Raw genomic sequence first — 21270 nt, 5'->3', positions numbered from 1 at the left:
ACTTAAGCAAAGAAATAAAAACTTAAAGATTGTGAAGTCTGGCATATACATATAAAGGTGCAGGAAACATCAACATTTAGTTTAGGAAATAACGCTAAGACGGACCCACATTTAACTGCTACGCAGGTCCAGCGCCCGGCCTCACATGGGTCTGCCAGGCACAGTCCTCTTCTCCCAGTCCCGTGGAACTGCTGTCCTGATGTGTGTGCTTTTCTTACGTCTTTCCTGCCTGCATATGGATCCTTCAATGACAGCACCTCATTTTGCCTTCTGTTGAACTTTATGTGAATAGAACCACGTATAGGATGGAGTCTTCTCTGGCTTTTTTGGTTCAACATTATACTTGTTCATTTGTGTTTTCTATGCCGTAGTTTATTTTTATTGGCGTACGTTCTCTTATCGATGGGCTATTGGGAGTATCAGTGTTCCTGCCTCTCAAGGATATACCTAGGAATGCAGTTGTTGGGTCATTTAGCATGCATGTCTTCCACTTTATGGTATCACCAAATGTTTTCCTTAAATGTTTGTACCAGTTACTCTCCCATCGGGAGAGACCGGAGGTTCCTGTGCTCCGTATCTTTGCCAGGATGTATTACAGTGAGGCTAAGTTTTGCCAACCTGCTAGGTACAGAGTGGTATCATTTTTTCTTAAATCAGTGTATAATTTGCACACAATAAAATACACAGAATGGAGTTCCCGTCGTGGCTCAGTGGTTAACGAATCCGCCTAGGAACCATGAGGTTGCGGGTTCGATCCCTGGCCTTGCTCAGTGGGTGAAGGATCCGGGCATTGCTGGGAGCTGTGGTGCAGGTGGCAGGTGCGGCTCGGATCCCGCGTTTTGCTGTGGCTGTGACATAGGTCAGCGGCTACAGCTCAGATTGGACCCCTAGCCTGGGAACCTCCATATACCTCGGGTGCGGCCCTAGAAAAGGCAAAAAGACCAAAAAAAAAAAAAAAAAAGCAGAACCGAGCTATCTATGATAATATAGTCGTCCCGGCTCGCAAGCAGGAGAGCATTTTCAGGTGGAAAACGGTCATGAAGGTGCTTTTCAGTTAAAAAGTGAAACATCGCAGAGGCACCTGTGCTCCCCCCACCTGCCTCTCCTAGCTCATCCCTGTCCACTCCGCCCTGGTCTGCTGTGTTCTGGTTGTGCTGCCAGGGCCACCTTCGTTTTCAAGATGAGAATCCTGACCCTCCAGGTGGTTTATTAACTTGCCCAAGGTCTCACGGTGGTAGAGTCCGAAGTTGCGCTGGGCTCTATCGCGAAGGCAGTGCTCTTTCTATGAGCCTTCGAGAAAGAGGCTTACTCATTTGCGTTAAGTGGAACTTTCGGCCTCGGGCTGTCAGCTCTACGAGGGCGGGGCAGATGTCTGGCTTCAGTACCACGTAGCACGTGCTCGGGAAATGTGTTGAATGAGTAATTAGATGCAGGAATGAATCTGGCAGGATGCAGACCTTCCCACCTGTCTGTTCCGTCCACCCGGCCGTAGCCACACAGCAAGCCGTGTGGATCAATGGAAACGGGTGCCTTCGTGCTTCGCAAGATCGGTTCTTTACCAAATGAGACCCACGGTCGGTGATTCTTGGAAGAGAAGTCCGAGAGCAGACAGGGCGGGTGTGGAGGGGGGATTCTAACCCTCTGGAGGTCGCAGGGAGGGCTGGCCAAGGAGCAAGGAGGTCGGCGCTGAGAAGGAGGGGCGAGCACCGGGTCTGCGTAGGGCTGTCTCTGCCTCTTAGCGCGTGGGGCCGTGACGGGCCCAGGGCTCCTGCCCTTTGCCTCTCATGGAAGTCCCTGCTTTGTGGTTCTCGCTTCCCAATGCAGGAATACACTCAGAGCCCCACCGCAGCCCTCCCCTCCGAGGTCCCCTCCTGCAGATCCCTGTCATCCAGCGAGGATGGCCCCAGGGGCCACTCCAGCCTCTCGGATGCGGCGCTGGCCCGGCGCTTGCAGGACAGCATCAAGCACCGCCTCCTCTACCTGTCGGAGCAGCTGAGGCTGGAGAAGGCCAGCCGCGACGAGAACGCCATGTGCTACCTCAAGCTGGTCTCCCAGGCCGGCCGGCGCCGGGCCCCCCACATCCGGCAGGCCTTCGAGAAGGTGAACCAGCGCACATCGGCCACCATTGCCCAGATCGAGCGAAGGCTCCGCCAGTGTCACCAGCAGCTGCAGGAGGTGGAGGAGGGCTGCAGGCCCAAGGGCTTAGTGCTGAGAGCAGGGAGCAGCCTGGACACCTGCGAGCAGCCCAGCACGAAGGCGCTGGTTTCAGAGCCCCCCCAGCCAGGCGGGGAAGACCGCCTGTCCACCTGCCCGTCCGACGTCATCAGAAGCTTCCCTCGGGACGGTCCCTTCCCAGCCCCGCAGCGGGGGAGGTCCTCCGAGAGCACGCGCGTGGCCCAGCGGCAAAGGCTGCTGTGGCGCAAGATGAAGGAAGAGCTGGAGGAGGTCGGGAAGGTGCACCTGCGCCTCCGGGTGTCCTACGAGAGCCTACGGGAGCAGCACCTGACGGACCTGCAGGTGGCACTGGAGGCCCTTCAGGAGGAGAAATGCAGGTGAGGCGGGTGGGGAGTGTCGCCCTCTCGTCCCCTACTGGCAGATGAGGCTCGGACTGGGGTGGCCGGCCCAGTAGATGGCCGGTGTCCGTCAGGGCGGTGTCCTGCCGGCCCCCGTCTGCGGCTGTGGCATGGCCTCGCCAGCCCCGACCCCTTCACCTGGGCTCATAGCTAAGTTGGGGCACAAGTTCCCGTGGGGTTCTTTGTTATGAAAATGCCTTCCAGGGCGTGCTTTCTCCCCTCCGCGTGGTGGTTGATTTTAATTTCACCTAAGACGAGACTAGGGGCCACCAATAGACAAAAAAAAAAAAAGGTCAACCTCAGCTTTCTCAAAGGACCCTGTCTGTTTCTATTTGGCCCCTTCTTGGGGTCACAGCAGAGCTGCTGCAGCCCCTCCTCTGAGTCCTGAGGCCTGTCCCTGGAGGCCCAGAGGGCGGGATTCCCTGGTGAGCCCGGACGCTCAGCGGTTCCCAGCAGGAGCCCGCAGTCCGCTTGGCACCTGCGGGGGGGCGGGGGGGCACGCGGCGGTGGGAATCCGTCTTGTGTTTTCACAGGGAAGGCGCACCTGCACTAATGCTGCCTGACAAACCCACGAAGAGCAGTTCAGAACTGTTAAGGGGCAAGGCAACGTCAAGTAACCTGCCCAATCAGAACTCAGGTTTCTTTCGAATGTGATTTTTCGCAGGACACGGCAAGCAAATCAAAAATGTTGGGACTCATTTTGTCAAAATAACATTTTCAAGGTCAGATTTACATAAAGCAAGACCAGAACTTGGGGAGTTCCCGTTGTGACTCACTGGGTTAAGAACCCAACTAGCAACCATGAGGACGTGGGTTCGATCCCTGGCCTCGCTCAGGGGGTTAAGGATCCGGCGTTGCCGTGAGCTGTGGTGTCGGTCGCAGCTGTGGCTCGGGTCCCGTGCTGCCATGGCTGTGGTGTAGACCTGCAGCTGCAGCTCCGATTCCACCCCTAGCCTGGGAACCTCCATATGCCGCGGGTGCAGCCCTAAAAAGCAAAAAAAAAAAAAAAAAAAAAGAATTTACTTGATGACTTGCCATTTGTGCAGAGTATATTGGGTGAACAGATACTCGGCCACAGTTGGGATTTTGAATGTCCTTGTGGCCAGATCCTTCTGTAAGTGGAAAGACAGTCACAGGGAATCTCCTTTCTGGGTGGGTACCCTGCCATCTCCCCCCTCTGTGGGCGGTAGCCTCGGCCACGTTGTCAGACCTGTCCCTTCTCAACAGGGAACAAGGCACAGACTGATGGCATATTCCTTGAAATACCGTCGTGAACTGGTTCTTGATGAATTGGCTTTCAACAAATGGGTGTTCAGCTTATCAGCTGCCTAGGGGCTCTCTCCATGTGGGTGGCAGTCCCGTCCTTGCAGCAGGACCCAAGTGACCTGCTCCCCTCCCATTCCCCGGCTGTGTAGCCGCACCATTGCTTCTGTGTTCTGTGTCCCCTGTGCTCTCTAGTACCTTCCACGTCTGCAGCATCACCACCCCCGGCGTGGGTCAGGCAGGCCTTCCTCTGCTCTTCCCTAAAGAGCTACAAGCCGCCAGGCCTCTCTCCTTCTGGCCCATCCTTCTTGATGCCCAAACGAGGAACCTCAATGGTTTTTTTTTATTCCCTTTTCAAAATGATTTTTATTTTTTCCATTGTAGTTGGTTTACAGTTTTCCGTCAATTTTCTACTGTATCAAGGCTTTTTAAAATCATGAAATGTTCAGAACCCAGGGAAGACAGAAAATAATATGATTAACATTATATGCCCACCCCCAGCTTTCTCTAATCTTTTTTTTTTTTTTTGTCTTTTTAGGGCTGCACCCGCGGCATATGGAGATTCCCAGGCGAGGGATCAAAATGGAGCTTCAGCCGCCGGCCTACGGCACAGCCACAGCAACTTGAGATCTGAGCTGCGTCTGTGACCTGCACCACAGCTCACGGCAACGCCGGATCCTTAACCCACTGAGCGAGGCCAGGGGTCGAACCTGCGTCCTCGTGATGGATTTCCACTTCAGCATGACAGGAGCTCCAGATTTTTTTTTTAAGACATATAACTTGAAAAGATGTGAATTTCCTGATGGCACATCGAGTGAGTTAAGAATCTGGCTCAGGTCACTGCTGTGGCTCAGGTTCAGTCCCTGGCCTGGGAACTTCCGCATGCCATGGGTGCAACCAAACCAAACCAAACCAAAAACAAACAAAAAAGAAAAGTAAAAGCTGTGTCAAACCAGATGGGAAAACAATTTTTAAAAAACTGTAAAAGATTCACTTGAAACGCTTCCGTTCCCTCGTCCCCTTCTGCCCACCTCACTATCTTCATCAGGTGCTTAGCTTTTCCTACTTACAAGCGTGGCCATAAACAAAAGGTAGGGATGTTTCATTTGTGCATTTTCTTTTTGTCTTTTTAGGGCTGCACCCTCAGCACATGGAAGTTCCCAGACTGGGGGTCCCTTCGGAGCTATAGGCGCCGGCCTACACCACAGCCACAGCCACGCCAGATCTGAGCTGCGTCTGTGGCCTTCACTACGTCTCACGGCAACGCTGGATCGTTAACCCACTGGGTGAGGCCAGGGATCGAACCTGCGCCGTCATGGATACTAGTCAGATTTGTTTCTGCCATGATGGGAGCCACGATGGGAACTCCAGGGTTTTTTTAATAGCTGCACCATGGCATATGAAATTTCCTGGGCTAGGGATTGAGTCCGAGCCACAGCTGCGACCTGTGCCACAGGTGCAGCAATGCCAGATCCTTAATCCGCTGTGCCACAGCAGGAACTCCTCATTCGTGTTTTTTTAACAACTCTACTGATGTACAATTTTCATGCCATAAAATGCACCATTATGCCTGTATGTAAACTTACTGAGCTGTGCAACCGTTACCACAAACCAGTCTTGGTTTCTGTTTTGATAACGGCTTTATTGAGACATGATTCGCATCCCATGCAATTCACCCCTTCCTTGTGTACAGTTTAGCGGTTGTCAGTGTAGTGGCGGAGCTGCGTGGCCACCGCCGCCATCTCAGTCCAGGACAGTGCCACCGGTGCAAAGGGCAGCCCCATCCCCGTTAGCAGTCACTCCCCACCTCCCCCCTGTTCCCGGCTTTACAGACGGGCCTGTGCCGGAGTTTCCCCTGCACGGACTCACACGGCGTGCTCTTTTGCGACTGCTCTACGTCTGGAAGCCGCGGATGGTTGTGGCGTAACCGCTGTGCACCGCACCCTGGGGTGGGGACATGCTCGGAATTTCATAGAAAACCTGGCCAGTTTAGACGGCAGTCCCTACAACTCGCAGTTTGTTGCTGATTCTGTAAAGCAGGAGTAACTGTGTACAAAAGATGGACGCATGTCGGTGTGTGCCGGGGAGGCTGATGTGCATTTAGGGTGTTCTGAGACGGAGCCGGAGCAGGCGGTGGGGGGGGCGACACTGGAGCCTGGGGCGACAGGAGGAAGGTGGATTCTGAACCCAAGTCTAGTCGGGATGCAGGACTGCTCAACAGCCGCTCGAGCCACGGGCAGGGTGCTCAGAGAGTGTTCTTATCTCTTTTGCTCCCCAGACGAGCGCTGGCGGAAGGACAGGTGAACGAGCACCTGCAGGGGCACCTGGACGAGATTTACCTCCTCAAACAGAATCTGGCCTGCGCCGAAGAGAAGATGGCCTACCTGTCCTACGAGAGAGCCAAGGAGATATGGGTGAGGAGGAAAAGCTGAGCGAACCCCCGGACACCCTCCAAGCCCAGGGGGGCCGCAGGGCCTCGGGCGCGGCCCTGCCGTGGGGACAGCGGCAGCTCAGGCGCCGTGTCCGCTCCTCGCGGTCACGCTGCCCTCTGCCATGCACCGTAGCTGATCTGGGAACTCGGGCCCCGAGGGTCTCGTGCTGGACAGGGCGGCGGGGCGGACACCCCGGCTTTCTCTGCCCTGTGCCCCCGCCCAGCCCCTGCTTTCCTCCTGGGCGCTGGACCCCCTCCTACGTCTTCCGCTCCCCGGCGCTCAGCGCGCGCCCCTTGAAGCTCAGGCAGGTGGCCTCCGGTGACGGTGTGTGCTTCTGTCCCCTGCAGGAGGTCATGGAGACTTTCAAGAGCCGAATCTCCAAGCTGGAGACGCTACAGCAAGTGACCCACCTGGAGGTGCCGGGGACCGTCTGGGACCGTCCCCAGGAGCTCACGTTCTGGTTTGCGAGCCTGCTGCTCGCCCTGGCCGCCGTCCTCCTGGTCCTGGTGTCCGCCGTGTGCGCCTGCCCCCTGCCGCTGGAGAACTCGCACCTGTGCGCGTGCGCAGGGCTCATGCTGCTCGGGCTCGGGGCCCTGGCCTGGCAGAAGCGGCACGCCATCCCCAGCGTGGACTGGCAGGCCTGGGTCCCCGCCAGATGGAGACTGGGCTCCAAGGACTCCAGGCCTCTGTCGGATGGGCCTTGAAGGGCCTGGGTTTGCCAGCGCCTCCCGCCTGTGGGCAGCCAGGGCCGACAGCGCCCCCTCAGCTCGGCATCAGTGCCTCCCAGTCCCCTTCCCCCACCCTCGTGTCGCCATGTGCCCTCGTGCGCCCCGGTGACCCGGCACTCAGTGGCAGCCTCTATGACTTGGTTGTTTTTGGCAAAGAGAAACTACATTTATTTCACGGGGATGGAGAAGGGGGGGGCGGGGCGGGTGCGTTTTCCGGTAGGAGGCAGACGTTGTTGTCGTTGTCGTCGTCGTGGTCGTCGGGGTGGGAGACTCATGCAGGTGACACTGAAGAGACAGACGAGGCCTCTGTTTTGGAAACGCTGGAGAGCTCAGAGCTGTCGTCCACCTTCTTCCCAAAAAGCTGCAAGATGCAGTTTCGAAACTGGCAGGACAGAAAGGGTTACTCAGCCGAGCAGGCAGGGCCAAGGCGCTAAGGCCATGCTTGCTTTCCTTAAGTGGCACTGGGTGGCCCGCCCCTTCTCCTCTGCCTTTCAGAACCTGCAGGGGGACGTCGAGGACGGGCTCCCTTGGTCCTGGCCTGTGCGGGTGCTCCGTTCCTGGCTGGTTGTACCTAAGTCACATCTATTTTAGCACTTGGGGTGCCTACTGGGGTTCAAGTTGTGCTCCCCGAAAGGTATCTTCCAGCAACCCCTGGAGCCCGGAAATGTGACCTCATTGGGAAATAGAGTCTTTGCAGATGTGATTAAGATGCGCGTTATCTTGAGGTCATGCTGAAGTATGGTGGCCCTCATCTAGTGACCGGTGTCCTCATAAAAAGAAGGGCAATTTGGACACAGACACAGAGGGACAAAGGCCACACACAGGGGAAGGCAGAGGGCGGAGTGACTTGTCTACAAGTCGAGGAGCGCTGGTGGTTATGGGTACCCCTCAGGAGCCAGGAGGGCGGCCTGGGGCAGACTCTCCCGCAGAGCCTCCCCTCGATCTGGCTTCTCGCCACCAGAACGGAGAGAGAAGCCATGTCTGTGGTTTTAATCCCCCTGGTTTGTGGTACTTGGTTACAGCAGCCTCGTGAGTCTCATACAGTGACAAAGGATGATGCCAGCTCAGGGGCCCATTGCTACGGTGTCCGGGACAGACTCAGAGGCATTTCCGTGAAAAGGAAAGCTATTGTCAGCCTCTTTCTATTTTATCCATTTGGAGGCCAGGTGAGGATTAGGTAGGCAAAGCCCACCTCATCTCTTCTGCCGAGAGAGTCTGCTGGCCCCAGGAGGGCCCTGCTCTTGGCCGCTTGACGCCTAAAGAGATGTGGGCTGTGTTCGTTTCTCGCATTCTATCTCATCGTCATCACTGCGTTAACAGCGAAGTTTGCGAATGCGGACAGGGCATTTCCCATCCATCCCAGCCACCTCCAGCATCCCAACTCGGGAAGTTAAAAACATAATTGTTGAAATCAATAACATAGAAATTGGGCTGGGAGTTCCCATCGGGGCTCAGCGGTTAGCAAACCCCATTAGCATCCATGAGGACATGGGTTCGATCTCTGGCCTTGCTCAGTGGATTGGGGATCCGACACGGCCCATGAGCTGGGGTGTAGGTCGCAGACGTGGCTCAGATCCAGCATTGCTGTGGCTGTGGCGTAGGCTGGCAGTTCCAGCTCCAGTTGGACCCCTAGCCTGGGAACCTCCCTATGCCATGGGTGCAGCCCTAAAAAAAAAAAAAAAAAAAAAAAAGGCTAAAATAAAATAAAAAATAAGTAAAAATTGGGCTGGGCATTCCTGTTGTGGCACAGCGGAAACCAATCTGACTAGTATCCATGAGGATTGGAGTTCCATCCCTGGCCTCGCTCAGTGGCTTGGCGATCTGGCGTTGCAGTGAGCTGGTGTTACTGGGGCTGTGGTGGAGGCCAGCAGCTATGGCTCCACTTCAACCCCTAGCTTGGGAACTTCCATATGCCGCGGGTGCAGCCCTAAAAAGCAAAAAATCAATAAATAAAACTTAAAAAAAATTGGGCTGAACCACAGAACTGACTCAGCTGCTGAGCCAGGAGATGAGCTGCGGAATGCCTTTGATACATTCCCTCCCCATCTCCCGTCTCAGCACCCGCTCTGTGCCAGACTGCGTCCTCGGGGCACAAAAAGAGAACAATCCCGTGTCCTTGTGGAAAGGGTGAAAGCCAAGGTCAAAAGCCGGAAGAGTCTGGGACTGCAGACCACTCCAGGGGAGGGGGCGTTCCAGAAGAGAGAGAGCGCGCAAGCTCCAGGAAAGACAATATTTGATAAGATGGCCTAGGAGTCCACCAGCAGAAGCCAGACCTAAAGAGAGACCCACGTGAGAGACACCACACTGGGAACCCCCCGGAGCCGGTCCTCCTAAATAAAGACTCCCGTGCTGCCGGGGCGAAATGGGAGCCCTGGGCAGGGGCAGTATTTCTGACTTGCAGACCCTCTGGTCGCCATCAAGTCACATCGCGGCTGCAACTTAAGGACGTGGGACGTGGACCCGATGGTTCAAGGCAGAATGAGGGCCGGGGGCTGTTCGCTGCTGAGGCCCGAGCGGGCCGCCATCGGACAGGACCAGAGCGTGGTCCCCCTGAACTAACTCCTAGGGTCCCAAAAGCCAAAGGTCGGCACTGCCCAGAAGGGCCTCTGTGTCCTCGCGGCAGTTGGGATTTGACGGTGGCCTAGGATGGCCCCAGCACACACGGCGCGGGCTGCCTGGGGCAGGTCCCATCGCGCGCTTTCCCTGGTTATTGGGCTGGGCTCGCTGTCAGGCTGCCCCCCAGGCACGATTCCCGGTGGCGGCCGTCGCTGGGCTCTTCCAGGGTCTATTTCTAGTTTGCTCGGCCCACGGCGTGACTTACCTGCCTGTTCATGAAGACATAGATAATAGGGTTGTAGATAGTGGCACTTTTGGCAAAGTAGGCTGGCAGGGCGGCCACCAGCGGGTGGAAGGCGTAGCCGGGGTGGGCAGCCGCGAAGCAGGCGAAGAAAGTGTAAGGCCCCCAGCAGAGGCAGTAGGCGAAGATCATCACCATCACCATGCGTGTCACCTCCTTCTCGGCCTTCTGGGTCGACTCGGATTCCTTCTGCTGCTTCGCCACCTGGCGGACACAGAGGGTTGTGCCCCGGGCCGGCGGGCGGCGGCGGCAAGACGTGGGCAGCCCAGGGTCAGGAGATGCGGGGCGAAGGATGTGGCCGCAGCCAGCAGCCGGCCCCACCGCGGCGCGGGGGCTGCGGGTCAGGGCCGGCTCGGGGAGCCCTTGCAGACGTGGAGGTGGCACAGGCGCGCGGCGGGGCTGGCCTCCCGCAGCCCTGGGCTCCTGGCTTGGCTGGGTTCCTGTTAGGACTTTGTACGAAGGAGGCTGCTCTTCGCCTCACCCAGCCGCTCATTAGAGCAGCCTGTGCCAGGCTCAGGTCCGAGGGGATCGGGGGCCTGGGCTCCAAGGTCCCGAGCTAACGTGGCACAAGCCTCATGCGGAAGCCTGTGGGCGTCAGCTAAGTTGGTTCTGATCCCTGACTGCCAACAGGGTGGGGGGCATGAGAAGGCTAAGGTGGTGAGGGCACAGGACCCCGTGTCAAGCCCATGGCCTCCAGTCTAGAAAGCGCTGATGAGTGCACGATGGTCCGATCGTGGGCACAAGCCGCTTCCAGTGGGAAAGGCCCCACCCCAGAGGGCCTTCTCCTCCCCGTGCCAAGCAGGAGCCTGGCAGGAACAGATAGCACATCTACATCAAGCTAATTGGAGGTGAGCTGCTGAACAAAAGGACAACTTCCATAGGGCGTTCAGGGCACCACAGATGAAGCCCCCATCTCTGATCTCCTGCCCCGGGGGTGGGATCAGCTGCCTGGGGAAGAGAGGGGGGCAGAGGGCACAAGTGGATCGACCCCTTAGCCTGCCCCAGCAGCCCTGTGATGGGGACGCCAGCACTCCAGCGGCCGCCTTTGAAAAACACCCTGATTTGCAGGCTTTGCTTTGGGACCTGGCCAGCGGCACTGCCCTGCACGCAGGAGGAGGCTGGCTTTCCACCCCGGGCACAACTGCCCTGGGCGAGGATGGAATGCAGCTCTGTCCCCTTCTTGGGCCCCTCTACGAAGAGGAGGGCGGCCCCTCCCCGTGCTGTGGGGGCGAGGGCAGCCGCCGAGGAATGGCCAGAGTCTCGTGTGCTTTAGGGGCACGAGAGCGGACCGGGCGGATCCGGGCGGGGTTGCGGGGGCCGCGGCCGGGGAGGAGGGGCTCACCGCGCGGATGGCCAGCCACACTTGCAGGTAGCAGAGCACGATGACGCCGAGCGGGATGAAGCAGCACGTGATCATGAGCACAATCATGTAAGACTGCACCCCGGGGTAAGAGCTGCCGCTGAACACGTCGGGGCCGCAGGACGTCTTCAGGCCGTGGGGCCAGTACCTGAGGGAAGGGCCGGCCACTGTCCAGGCGCCGGAGGGACCGCCGGGACCCCAGTGCCCACATGCCACTGACCTGGGTAGGGTGTTGGGTTTTCTAATGGAAGCGGAACGCACAGTACACGAGTATGGACCTTTTCCGAGGTGAACAACTACGAGGCCTTTAGTGCATTCACGACTTGGCCAACTGCCCGCTCGGTCTGTCGAGTTCCGGGGCATGTCATCGCCCCACAGGAAGCCCTTCGGTAGGATTCGGTACCTCCTTGTCCGTTTCTGGGTCGCTCGTCCCCTCTTTTTTTTGGATCGAGGTGAAACACACGTGACTCTGAGGTTTGGTGCGTTCGCAACCCGCTCATCCCCCGAGTCACGTCCCCTTTGTACAGACGGGGGTGAGGCACCCCCTTGGCTGAGGAGCACCGGCGAAGACCTGAATCACTTTTTCCTGCCCAAAGACAGCGCGTTCCCGCTCCAGACCCCGCAAGGACACCTCCTCACGAGCTGGCCGTGGAAGCCGGGCCATGCGGCCGCCTCGTCCCGTCCCTCTCCCTCAAACGCCTGGGCCGCGTCCCTGGAAATTCGGGCCTTCCTCCAAAGAACCTGCCTGGCTAGGACAGAGGCGACCTGCAGGCCCTACACCCTGAGGAGCCTCCGGGGGCGGGGCGGGCTCAGAATGCGCACGAAAGCGGCCCTGGGCGGAGCTGGCCTGAGCCCGCAGCCTTTCGCTCTACGTTCACATGAGCTGCTCCTGTTTGGGAGAAACAGACCTTTCTAGGGGCCTGGAGACCACAGGGCCCGTCTCCGTGTTCCTGCCAGGCAGAGGCACACATTCCCAGACGCTGCGAGTGCAGAGGGGTCTCACGGAGAGGCGGGTCTGCCCGCCCTTTATCCACGGGACCACGGAGGCCCAGGGCCGGGAAGGGATTTGCCCTAAGGCCGCAGAGGGCATCGTCTTCCCGGAACGCTGGCCGCCTCACCTGCTCCAACCAAAGATGGGTGGGGCCGTCCACACGGAAGCCCAGATCCAGGAGAAGGCGATGCCGGCAATGGCCAGCTTGGCGTCAAATCGCACGTTGCCGAAGGGCTTGCACACCACCATCCACCTCTCCCAGGAAATGATGGCCAGGGACCAGAGACCCGTGATCCCTGCAGGGGAGAGCAGACAGAGGAGGGCTTCGAGCCGACACGTTTCCAGAGCAAGAGCACGCAAAAGCCTAGTCCTCCTCCCTGCGAAGCCCAGTTCATGAACGGCGTTTTCAGGCCCAGGGAGCAGTGCCTCCCGGTCCGTTTCTTTCTCTCGCCCCGTCTCTCTGCTCCTTCCCCACTGGACCCGCAGCCCACCTCCCCCTGCCCGCTCTGATTTGGCCTCTTGGCCCACTTAGTCTCCCCTCTCTCTTGTATTCAGCCACCAGTGCCTCTCCCGACGGCCGCCTACACACCTGAGGCCACGTCGAGATGCTGCGGCCCCAGCCAAGGGCAAGGAAACGGGCTGGGCCCAGTGACCTGAGCCCCTTCTGCCAGGTTGCCTGTGTTCTTTTGGGCCCCATACTCCTCACGGCTGCCCGCCTCCGGGCTCCATGAACTGGGGTTTGGGCAAAGCGATGTCTTCGTGGCCACTTGGCCTTTTCACTTCCCTTCTGAGCGTGGGAGCGTTAGCAGTGCCCACGAGTCGGTCACTTTACCGGGTGGCAGACATTTCCCAATATGACTGTATTCATTTCCATGGTGAAAGTGCACTGGCTGCCAGGCCAGACAGACTTAAGGGATAACTTTGAAGAAGAAGAGTGTCACTAATACTTCCAAAACATACTTTGAATATGAATAGTTTTAATTAATTAATTTATTTATTTATTTTATTTTATTATTTTTTTTGGTCTTTTGTCTTTTTTGTTGTTGTTGTTGTTGCTATTTCTTGGGCCGCTCCCGAGGCATATGGAGGTTCCCAGGCTAGGGGTCGAATCGGAGCTGTAGCCACCGGCCTACGCCAGAGCCACAGCGACGCGGGATCCGAGCCGCGTCTGCAACCTACACCACAGCTCACAGCAACGCCGGATCGTTAACCCACTGAGCAAGGGCAGGGACCGAACCCGCAACCTCATGGTTCCTAGTCGGATTCGCCAACCACTGCGCCACAACGGGAACTCTTTTTTTTTTTTGAGGCTGCACCTGCAGCATACGGAGGTTCCCAGGCTAGGGCTTGATTCGGAGCTGCAGCTGCCAGCCTACACCACAGCCGCAGCAATGCAGGATCCGAGCCGCGTCTGCAACCTACACCACAGCTCATGTCAACTCCAGATCCTTAACCCACTGAGTGAGGCCAGCGGATCGAACCTGCGTCCTCATGAATGCAAGTCGGATTTGTTTCTGCTGCGCCATGGCGGGAACCCCTCGTCGTGTACATCTGCAAACATTCTTCTGAGAAGGGCTGAGGGTGACCCGAGAGCAGACCTCAGGGAGATGGACTGAGTGGGTCGCCTCGCTGACCAGCGCCCCTCCCGTGTTCCTCTGATCCTGGACTCTCTCTATCATTCGTGTCCTCAGAATCCGGATTGGAGATCAGTTTAGGCGGCAGTGAGAGAAACCCAAGCAGATGTGGGAGCTAAGGACCCAGGCATTGGGATCAGGTGGCCCTGGGAAACTTTTAAAATGGGGAGAGCAGCTGTGAGCCTTCGCCGGTTTGACAGCCGGGGGCCTGCAGACAGACGGCGCGTACCGAGCGCCGGGGCCCTTGGGCTCCCTGGCTGCTCGGGCGGACTTCCAGCTGCAGCCCCGTGCCCTCCGCTCCCTCCTGGCCTTCGCAGATCGTGGCCCTCGCTCTCTTCTGTCTGCCAGCCTCTCGCTGGGCCCCTGCTCCAGCCTCCTCCTCCCCACTTCTGAGCAAGCCATCCTGGGCCACCCCAAGCGACCCGGCGGTTCGTGCCCCGCCGTCCTTGTCAACGTTCGGCTCCTTCATCCCTTCCTCCAGGACCCGGTCCTCGGGGAAGACTGATGACACCACAGGGTCTCCATCGGGGGTAGGAGCCCCTCTTGCCAAGACTCAGGGGCCATGACCCACCAATCAGTGATGGGCTGGGAAAGGGGGGTGGGACCTGGTTTCAACATCTTGGAAGTGCTGAAGGGAGTCGCTTCTTTCCTGGGGCCAAGTGGGCCCAGGTGAGTGGAGAGGGCGTGCGTCCCACATGGAGAGTCCTCCCCTGCCACCCTGCTCTGGGGTTATCGGGATCTGTCTGTCCCTCCGTGCCAGCTGCATGACCTCCAACGGGATGTGCCCTGGGCCCCCAGCCGGCTTACCACACAAGGAGACCGTGTAGCCCTCCACCACGCACAAGGGGTGGCCCAGCACGAAGTAGCCATACATCTGGTTCACGACGCTGATGGTGCTGGCGATGATGGTCTCTGCCAGGTCAGCGATGGCCAAGTTCACCAGGATCCAGTTCAGAGGGTGGCGCAGCTTCTTGAACCTCATGGTGGCCGCCAGCACAAGCCCGTTGGTGAAGACGGATGCGATGACGACGAAGACCATCCAGGCGCTGGTGATGTGGTACACCCATCTGGGAGCGATGTGGTAGTTGGGGCCTTCGAAGGGGTCTGGAGGCGGGAGGTACAGAGCGAGGAGACGAGCTGGCAGCAGCGTCACCACCTGTCCAGCGTCCCCCACGCCATCACGGTGTCCCCTCCACCGTCCCGCCCTTCTGCCTGCCACCCCTGCCGTCGCCACCGGCCCTTCCCCTCTAGCTTTGCAAACAACCTTCCCTTCCTTCTGTCTGGGGCCTTGCCCTTAACAAAGCGGAGCACCTCTTCATCTCTGCCCGGTATCGCTCGGCCACCTGCCATGCCACCGCCGGTGTGCCAGGCTGGCCTCCTGCAGTGCCGCCTGCTCCCCTGCGCCCCCTGCATCCTGGCGCTGCGTCCCACGCATGCTCCAGGCCTTCCCGTCATCAGATCTTCGCTCACGCTCTCTCCTGCACCCAGAGCCTCTTCCCTTTTACGCCATGAAGGCCAGCTCGGATGTCTTTGCCTTCCAGGAGCCTTCCCAGGTTCCCCAGCTGAGAGTCAACCCTGTCCCTTGGGCCGGCTGCATATTGGAGGCGCACGTGCGTACAGCCTGGCTTCCTCACCAGCCTGTCTCGCCGGTCTTACGTGGCAGCTCCAGTACAGAGAACGCGTCGAGGAGTGAATTCGTTACGGTTGAATTGCGCCCCACCCCCCCAAATATGTGGGAGCAGAGCCTGCCCTACCTCTGAATGTTACCTTACTTAGAGAAAGGGTTTGTACAGAGGTGACCAAGTCGTGACGAAGTCACTGGGGTGGCCCTAATCCAATATGCCTGGAGTCCTCACCCAAAGGAGCAGTTTAGCCACAGATACGCACACTCAGGGAGGAAAGCGCCATGGGAAGATGAAAGCAGAGAGGGGGTGAAGCTTCCGCAAGCCAAGGACACCATAGATTGCCGACCCTTTGACCTCCAGCCTCTGGAACTGGAAGATGATACATTTCTGTTGCGTGAGCCACCCGGTCTGGTGCCCCGTCACGGCAGCCGGAGCCAATGCGCACAGAGTGAGAAGGAGAGGTAACGCCCCTCTGTGGTAACATCCTGCTCCGCACTGCCCTCTGTTGGAAGGACCTGTCTGGCCACCATCATCTTGGCAGAACACTCGAAAGAGTTCTAAGCCACAGTGCCCACACCGCGTGACAAGGTCGCACAGCACCCAGGAAAGCAAGCATGCAGAGTCGCTGCACTGACCAGGATGCTGTAGTGCTCCGTTTCAGAAACCCACTTAAACTAATTAAAGAAAGGTGGTTTTCTTGGGACCCATGGCTAGCAGGCACGGGGTAAATCTCGCCCCCTCCCCAGCACAAGCGGACTCCACAGCCCCCACGATGCCCCTCTGCGGCCGGCGAGGTGCCACGGGCTCCCAAGAAGGGAGACCCGGGAAGAGAAAGCCCCCGACCTGCCCACAGATCTGCCCCAGAAAGTCCAGTGGGTTCTTTGGAGGTTGGCGGCCGGGGAGGGGCAGTGCCTGGAACACTCTGGCTTGGGGACAAGGATGGGGTGAGCAGGTTAGGACGGGGCCGAGGGCCGTGTGCAGTGGGGAGGGACGGCAGCACTGCAAATGCAGGAGGCAAAAGGAGGGGGCCTCCAGCGGCTCCACGAGACCAGGGTCCTGACCCCCGCCCCCTTCTCCTGCAAGTTCCGACTAATTTTGTGAAGAAATGAGCACGAGAAGGGCAAGCAAGGGTCTTCTAAGAAATACAGGGAGGAGAGTTCCCACTATGGCACAACAGGCTCGGGGGTGTCTCTGCAGTGGGACACAGGTTCAATCCCTGGACCACCACGATGGGTTAAGGATCCAGCATTGTCGCAGCTGTGGCATAGGTCGCAACGGTGGCTTGGATCTGATCCCTAGCTCTGGAAGTCCATGTGCTGAGGGGTGGCCAAAAATGGAAAAAAAAAAAAAAAAGGAGAAAGGAAATACAGAGTTCCCATTGTGGTTCGGGGGTAATGGACCTGACTAGTAAACCTGAGGATGCCAGTTCGATCCCTGGCCTCGCTCCGTGGGTTGAGGATCCGGTGTTGCCGTGAGCGGTGGTGTAGGTCAAAGACTCGGCTTGGATCCTGTGTTGCTGTGGCTGTGGTGTAGGCTGGCAGCTGTATCTCCTATTCGACCCCTAGCCTGGGAACTTCTATATGCCGTGGGTATGACCCTAAAAAGACAAAAAAAAAAAAAGGAAAAGAAAAGAAAGAAAGAAATACAGGGAGGGAGGCCATCGGGCAGAGGGGCAGGCAGAGAACCAAGATTTCTTCTGGTGTACCTTGTTGTCTAGATTTTAATTTGAAGCCTTGTACATATTCTATTCCATAATTATAAAACATTGCCTTTTTTTTTTTTTTTTTTAGGGTCGCGCCCATGGCATATGGAGAGTCCCAGGCCAAGGGTCAAATTGGAGCTGTAGCCGCCAGCCTACACCACAGTCACAGCAACTCAGGATCTGAGCTGCGTCTGTGACCTACACCACAGCTCATGGCAACGCCGGATTCTTAACCCACTGAGTGAGGCCAGGGATGGAACCCGCATCGTCATGGATGCTAGTTGGGTTCGTTACTTCTAAGCTATGACAGGAACTCCAAACAACATTGTATTTTAAAAAGCAATCCCTGAAAATCAAAAATAAAAGGATCTAAATGCATAGCCACTTGGTGGCATAATGACATGGAGGGGGCTTCTCTGAGGGAAGTGAAAAGACACTAGTTTGACTATTTGAACCCAGTGGCATGTTCCCTGAGGATAAAGAGGCCTGCTCACATGTTGGGGTCTTGGATATCATGGTGGCGAGTGTTGGTGGCACTGTTCTGAGATCAGGCAAATGAGTCATTAAATGACACTCTAATTCTGTTTCTACCCACTTCCGAACACACTTCTGGGTGGGAGAGAAAGGAGACACGGAGGTCAAACCCTCTCTTCCGCCTCGGCTGCGCCCGCTGTGCCCCGCAGACCCCGACAGGGACACCCGTCGGGTTTCACGGCAGTAGTGAAGCCGCCAGCAAGGGAGGAGGCCATCGGCCCAATCGGAAGCGGGAGAGTCCGGGGCTACGCGGCGTGTCTTCTTCAACAAACGCATTGCAAGGAGGTTGGGGGAGAACCTCTAAACCCAGAGACGACGAAAGCATGTGTCCATCAGTGTGAGTGTGGGGACCTTACCTGAGCCCTGATTCAAGCCAACGAACAAGAAAGTAGGAGCTGTGCTTAGGTTTTCTAAAGAGTCCTTTCCTCCCAGAGGTACCTCCTGTGGTGAGATGCCCTGGACGTGCTTCCAGAAATTAGGAGGGGCGCTGGTGGGGGTGGGGGTGACAGATGAGACAAGACAAGTGCTGGAGGGCCGGCCACTTATTATTCTCTTCCGGCTCCTTTGGTAGACACTGGCATTTTGGGAAAAAATGTGCAAGGGGGATTTTGCACATTGATGATGATGGGCGAGCGTCTCCATCAAGGACATTCTGGGCTGCGAACACTCAGGTCAAGGTCAACTTCAGGTCTCAACCAGTTTGGGTCAGGAGCCCTGTTGCTGCTCCAGCTCTGGCCGTCAAGGAGCTGCTGTGGTTTCTGGAAGCTTCAGCGAGTGAGATATTCTTGAAGGAACTGAAGGTCTTTGGTTTGAAAGTGGGACCGGGGCGGGGGGCGGGGGGGTCCAGGGGCTGGGGGTCGTTAATGTCCTAGGCTGTTTGAAGGGTTTGCACGCAAAGTCTTTTTTTTTTTTTTTTCTGCTTTTTAGGGCCGCACCCATGGCATACGGAAGTTCCCAGGCTAGGGAGTGAATCACAGCTGTAGCCGCTGGCCTACACCACAGCCACAGCCACACCTGATCCGAGCCGTGTCTGCCACCTACACCCCAGCTCACGGCAACGTCAGATCCTTAACCCACTGAGCGAGGCCAGGGATCGAACCTGCGTCCTCATGGATACTAGTCAGATATGTTTCCACTGAGCCATGACGGGAACTCCACACAAAGATTTTTGTCTGGGCCACTCCTAGGGCAAAACTTGAGCTGCCTCGACAGAATTTTCAGCTTTCTGTTGGGCCTAAGGCTCTCTCCTGGGATGGTTCGCAGCTGAACAGCTGCCCTGGGGCCCGAGCGAGCCTCTTCCCCCCCGGGCTATGCAGCCAGAGGTCGTGGGCTCCGGGCATGAACTTGGATCAGACGCTACCAGTTTCTTCTTGCCCTTAGGCTCTCGAAGGGACTCACTCTCCTCCGGGCAGCCCAGCCTCCCACTGCTGGTGTTTGTCTCTGTGTGGCTCTGGGCGATGCAATGGTGAGGCTGACCTGGTTCCTTCCCCGGGAAACCCAGGGCCGTGCCACCAGATAGACACAACAGAACCGAGGGGTGGCGAGCATCTGGGGCCGTAAGGAAAGAGTTAATGAACTGTCCTGGGACACGAATTCTCAAAGGGTCTGGGAAGCCTGTGTGATTTGAAAGGACATATTCGATACTATGGTGTCCCTTTATATTCAGAGAGTAGCCCCCCCCCGCCCCCCGATTCATGTCATCGTAAAAGCTGAGAGAGGACACCGTCTCCGCTCGGCCATGTACGAGAAGATGCTCCGGGGAGGAGTGGGGGGCCGGCCGGAAGCCCCTCTCGTGGCCACTCGGTCCCGGGTCCCAGGAGGGCTGTCCCAGGGGTCTGGTCCAGCCCTGGCACCTGCTTGCTCACCTCGGGTGCTGTTGGCGTTGGTGTAGGTGAAGATGCTCCCCTGGGTGCTGTCCTCAAAGCTGGCCTGCGGCTGCCCACCTGCGAGCCTTCGGGGGCCCCACTGCTGGGCCATGGCTCCGGAAAGCCCTGTCCCCAGTGCGCGCCAGCCTGGTGTTTGCAGGCTTTATACCAGCCTTCGGGATCAGCCCAGGCCTCCTCACCTTAAAAGCTCCCAAACCCTCCACCATCTGATCTCTTAATTGGGCCTGGGACTTAGACCTGCTTCCCCCGGCCCCTGGCCTCCTGGCTCCTTAGGCGAGCCCACGAGGGCGGCTCAGAGGGATTTGCTGGCCACCAAATTCGGAGCCAAGGGGGCTGTGGGAGCGGCTGCGGGCCCCCCCGCTCACGTTGATGTGGCCTCTCTTCCCACCTACTGCCCGGTGTCTGCTGCTAGGTCAGGCCGGGCCGCGGGCGAGGAAGGAGCCCGAAGCCCCAGGCTTCCTCTTGCAGGGGGTTCTCCCCGCAGACTTTGCAGGGCTGAGGCTTGGAACAGGGTCCAGCCGGCCGGGGGGCGGGGCCCCAAGTGGATGCAAGGTGGGAAGGCGGACTGGGCAGACGCCACCATGCATCCTGCTGGCCGCTCCGCCCTCCGCCTTGTCCCCACGAGCTGCCGCAGTCACCAGGGAGTTCGCCCGGGCCTCCCGAGGCACTCAGATGCCACCGGCTCAAACCTCCCTCCTCCGAGTTCCCAGGCTTCCCTTGCACCGTGTCTGACCCCAGTTGCCTCTAGACCTGCCTTCAAAAGCGAACCTCCGGACAGAGTGTTCCCGCCGGGCTCCCCCCCCTCCCGCCTCCCCGCTGTCCCTTTTCGCCCACTGCAGTCTGGCTGCTGCTGGCTGAGCGCTTGGCAGGGGCACCAATGACCTGCTAATTGCTCAATCCTGCAGCCTTGCGTGTTTCCAGACAGAAGCAGCATTATTCACAAGAGGTCGAGAGGCAGACACAGGCCAAAAGTGAATCGGCAGGTGAATGGATAAAATGTGGTCTGTCCATGCCGCGGACTCTTACTCCACCATCGCAAGGCGTGAGGTTGTGACACGTGACAACATGAATGAACCTCGAAAACAGGACGCTAAGTGAAAGGAGCCAGACACCACAGACCGCATGCCCTGTGATTCCATTGACACGAAAGCTTTCTAGAAGGGGCAGGTCCAAAGAGATGGAGAGCAGGTGGGTGGGTGTCCGGGGCTGGCCTGGGGGCAATGGAGACTGACTGCTGTCGGGGAAAGGGGTTCTTTTGGGGGTGACAAAAATATTCTAAAATTAGCTTGCGGTGGAGCAGCCACTGTGACAGGGGTTTTGAGGGGCGCATGGCGTGGACACAGCGTGTGCACGTGGCTCCATGGAACAAGATGACATCCCTAGGACTCAACCCCAGGTCTCTCTGACTTCGAGTGCACGTTCTTCCCTCCTCCTGAATTGCAGGGGCTTTGTCTCCCTGTCCCCGCTGGAATCGAAGAATCAGAGCATCGGAGAGCATGCGAGCTGGAAGCGGGCCTCCTCTGAGATCACCTGCTCAACCTGTCCCTCGTGACCGCCTCTTCCCGGCGCAGCCATGGACAGGCTGGGCGGCCTCGGAGGGGGCGACCCCTCCCTTGCAGGCCAGGTTCGCCTTCTGTCTACGGGGGGATGACCAAGCCTGCCTGCCCCCACCCACCCCACCCGTG

At 58.0% G+C, this 21270-nt stretch overlaps 2 protein-coding genes across 2 annotated transcripts; one reads left to right on the top strand and one right to left on the bottom strand.

Moving 5' to 3' along the window:
* Positions 1-1818: 1818 nt before the first annotated feature.
* On the top strand, positions 1819-7151 carry TEX28 (testis expressed 28). Its single transcript, XM_047764286.1, has 3 exons — positions 1819-2552; positions 6115-6250; positions 6616-7151. Exons 1-3 carry the CDS (start codon positions 1819-1821, stop codon positions 6970-6972), a joined length of 1227 nt encoding a protein of 408 aa, XP_047620242.1. The 3' UTR covers positions 6973-7151.
* LOC125118795 (long-wave-sensitive opsin 1) lies at positions 7132-20368 on the bottom strand. Its single transcript, XM_047765628.1, has 6 exons — positions 19565-20368; positions 14646-14942; positions 12332-12500; positions 11196-11361; positions 9818-10057; positions 7132-7378 (listed from the first exon to the last, which is right to left on the bottom strand). Exons 1-6 carry the CDS (start codon positions 19674-19676, stop codon positions 7268-7270), a joined length of 1095 nt encoding a protein of 364 aa, XP_047621584.1. The 5' UTR covers positions 19677-20368; the 3' UTR covers positions 7132-7267.
* Positions 20369-21270: the final 902 nt, after the last annotated feature.

Source organism: Phacochoerus africanus, chromosome X, assembly GCF_016906955.1.
Source record: "Phacochoerus africanus isolate WHEZ1 chromosome X, ROS_Pafr_v1, whole genome shotgun sequence".
Classification (NCBI taxonomy): Eukaryota; Metazoa; Chordata; class Mammalia; order Artiodactyla; family Suidae; genus Phacochoerus; species Phacochoerus africanus.
This window is presented reverse-complemented; position numbering and strand designations above follow the sequence as displayed.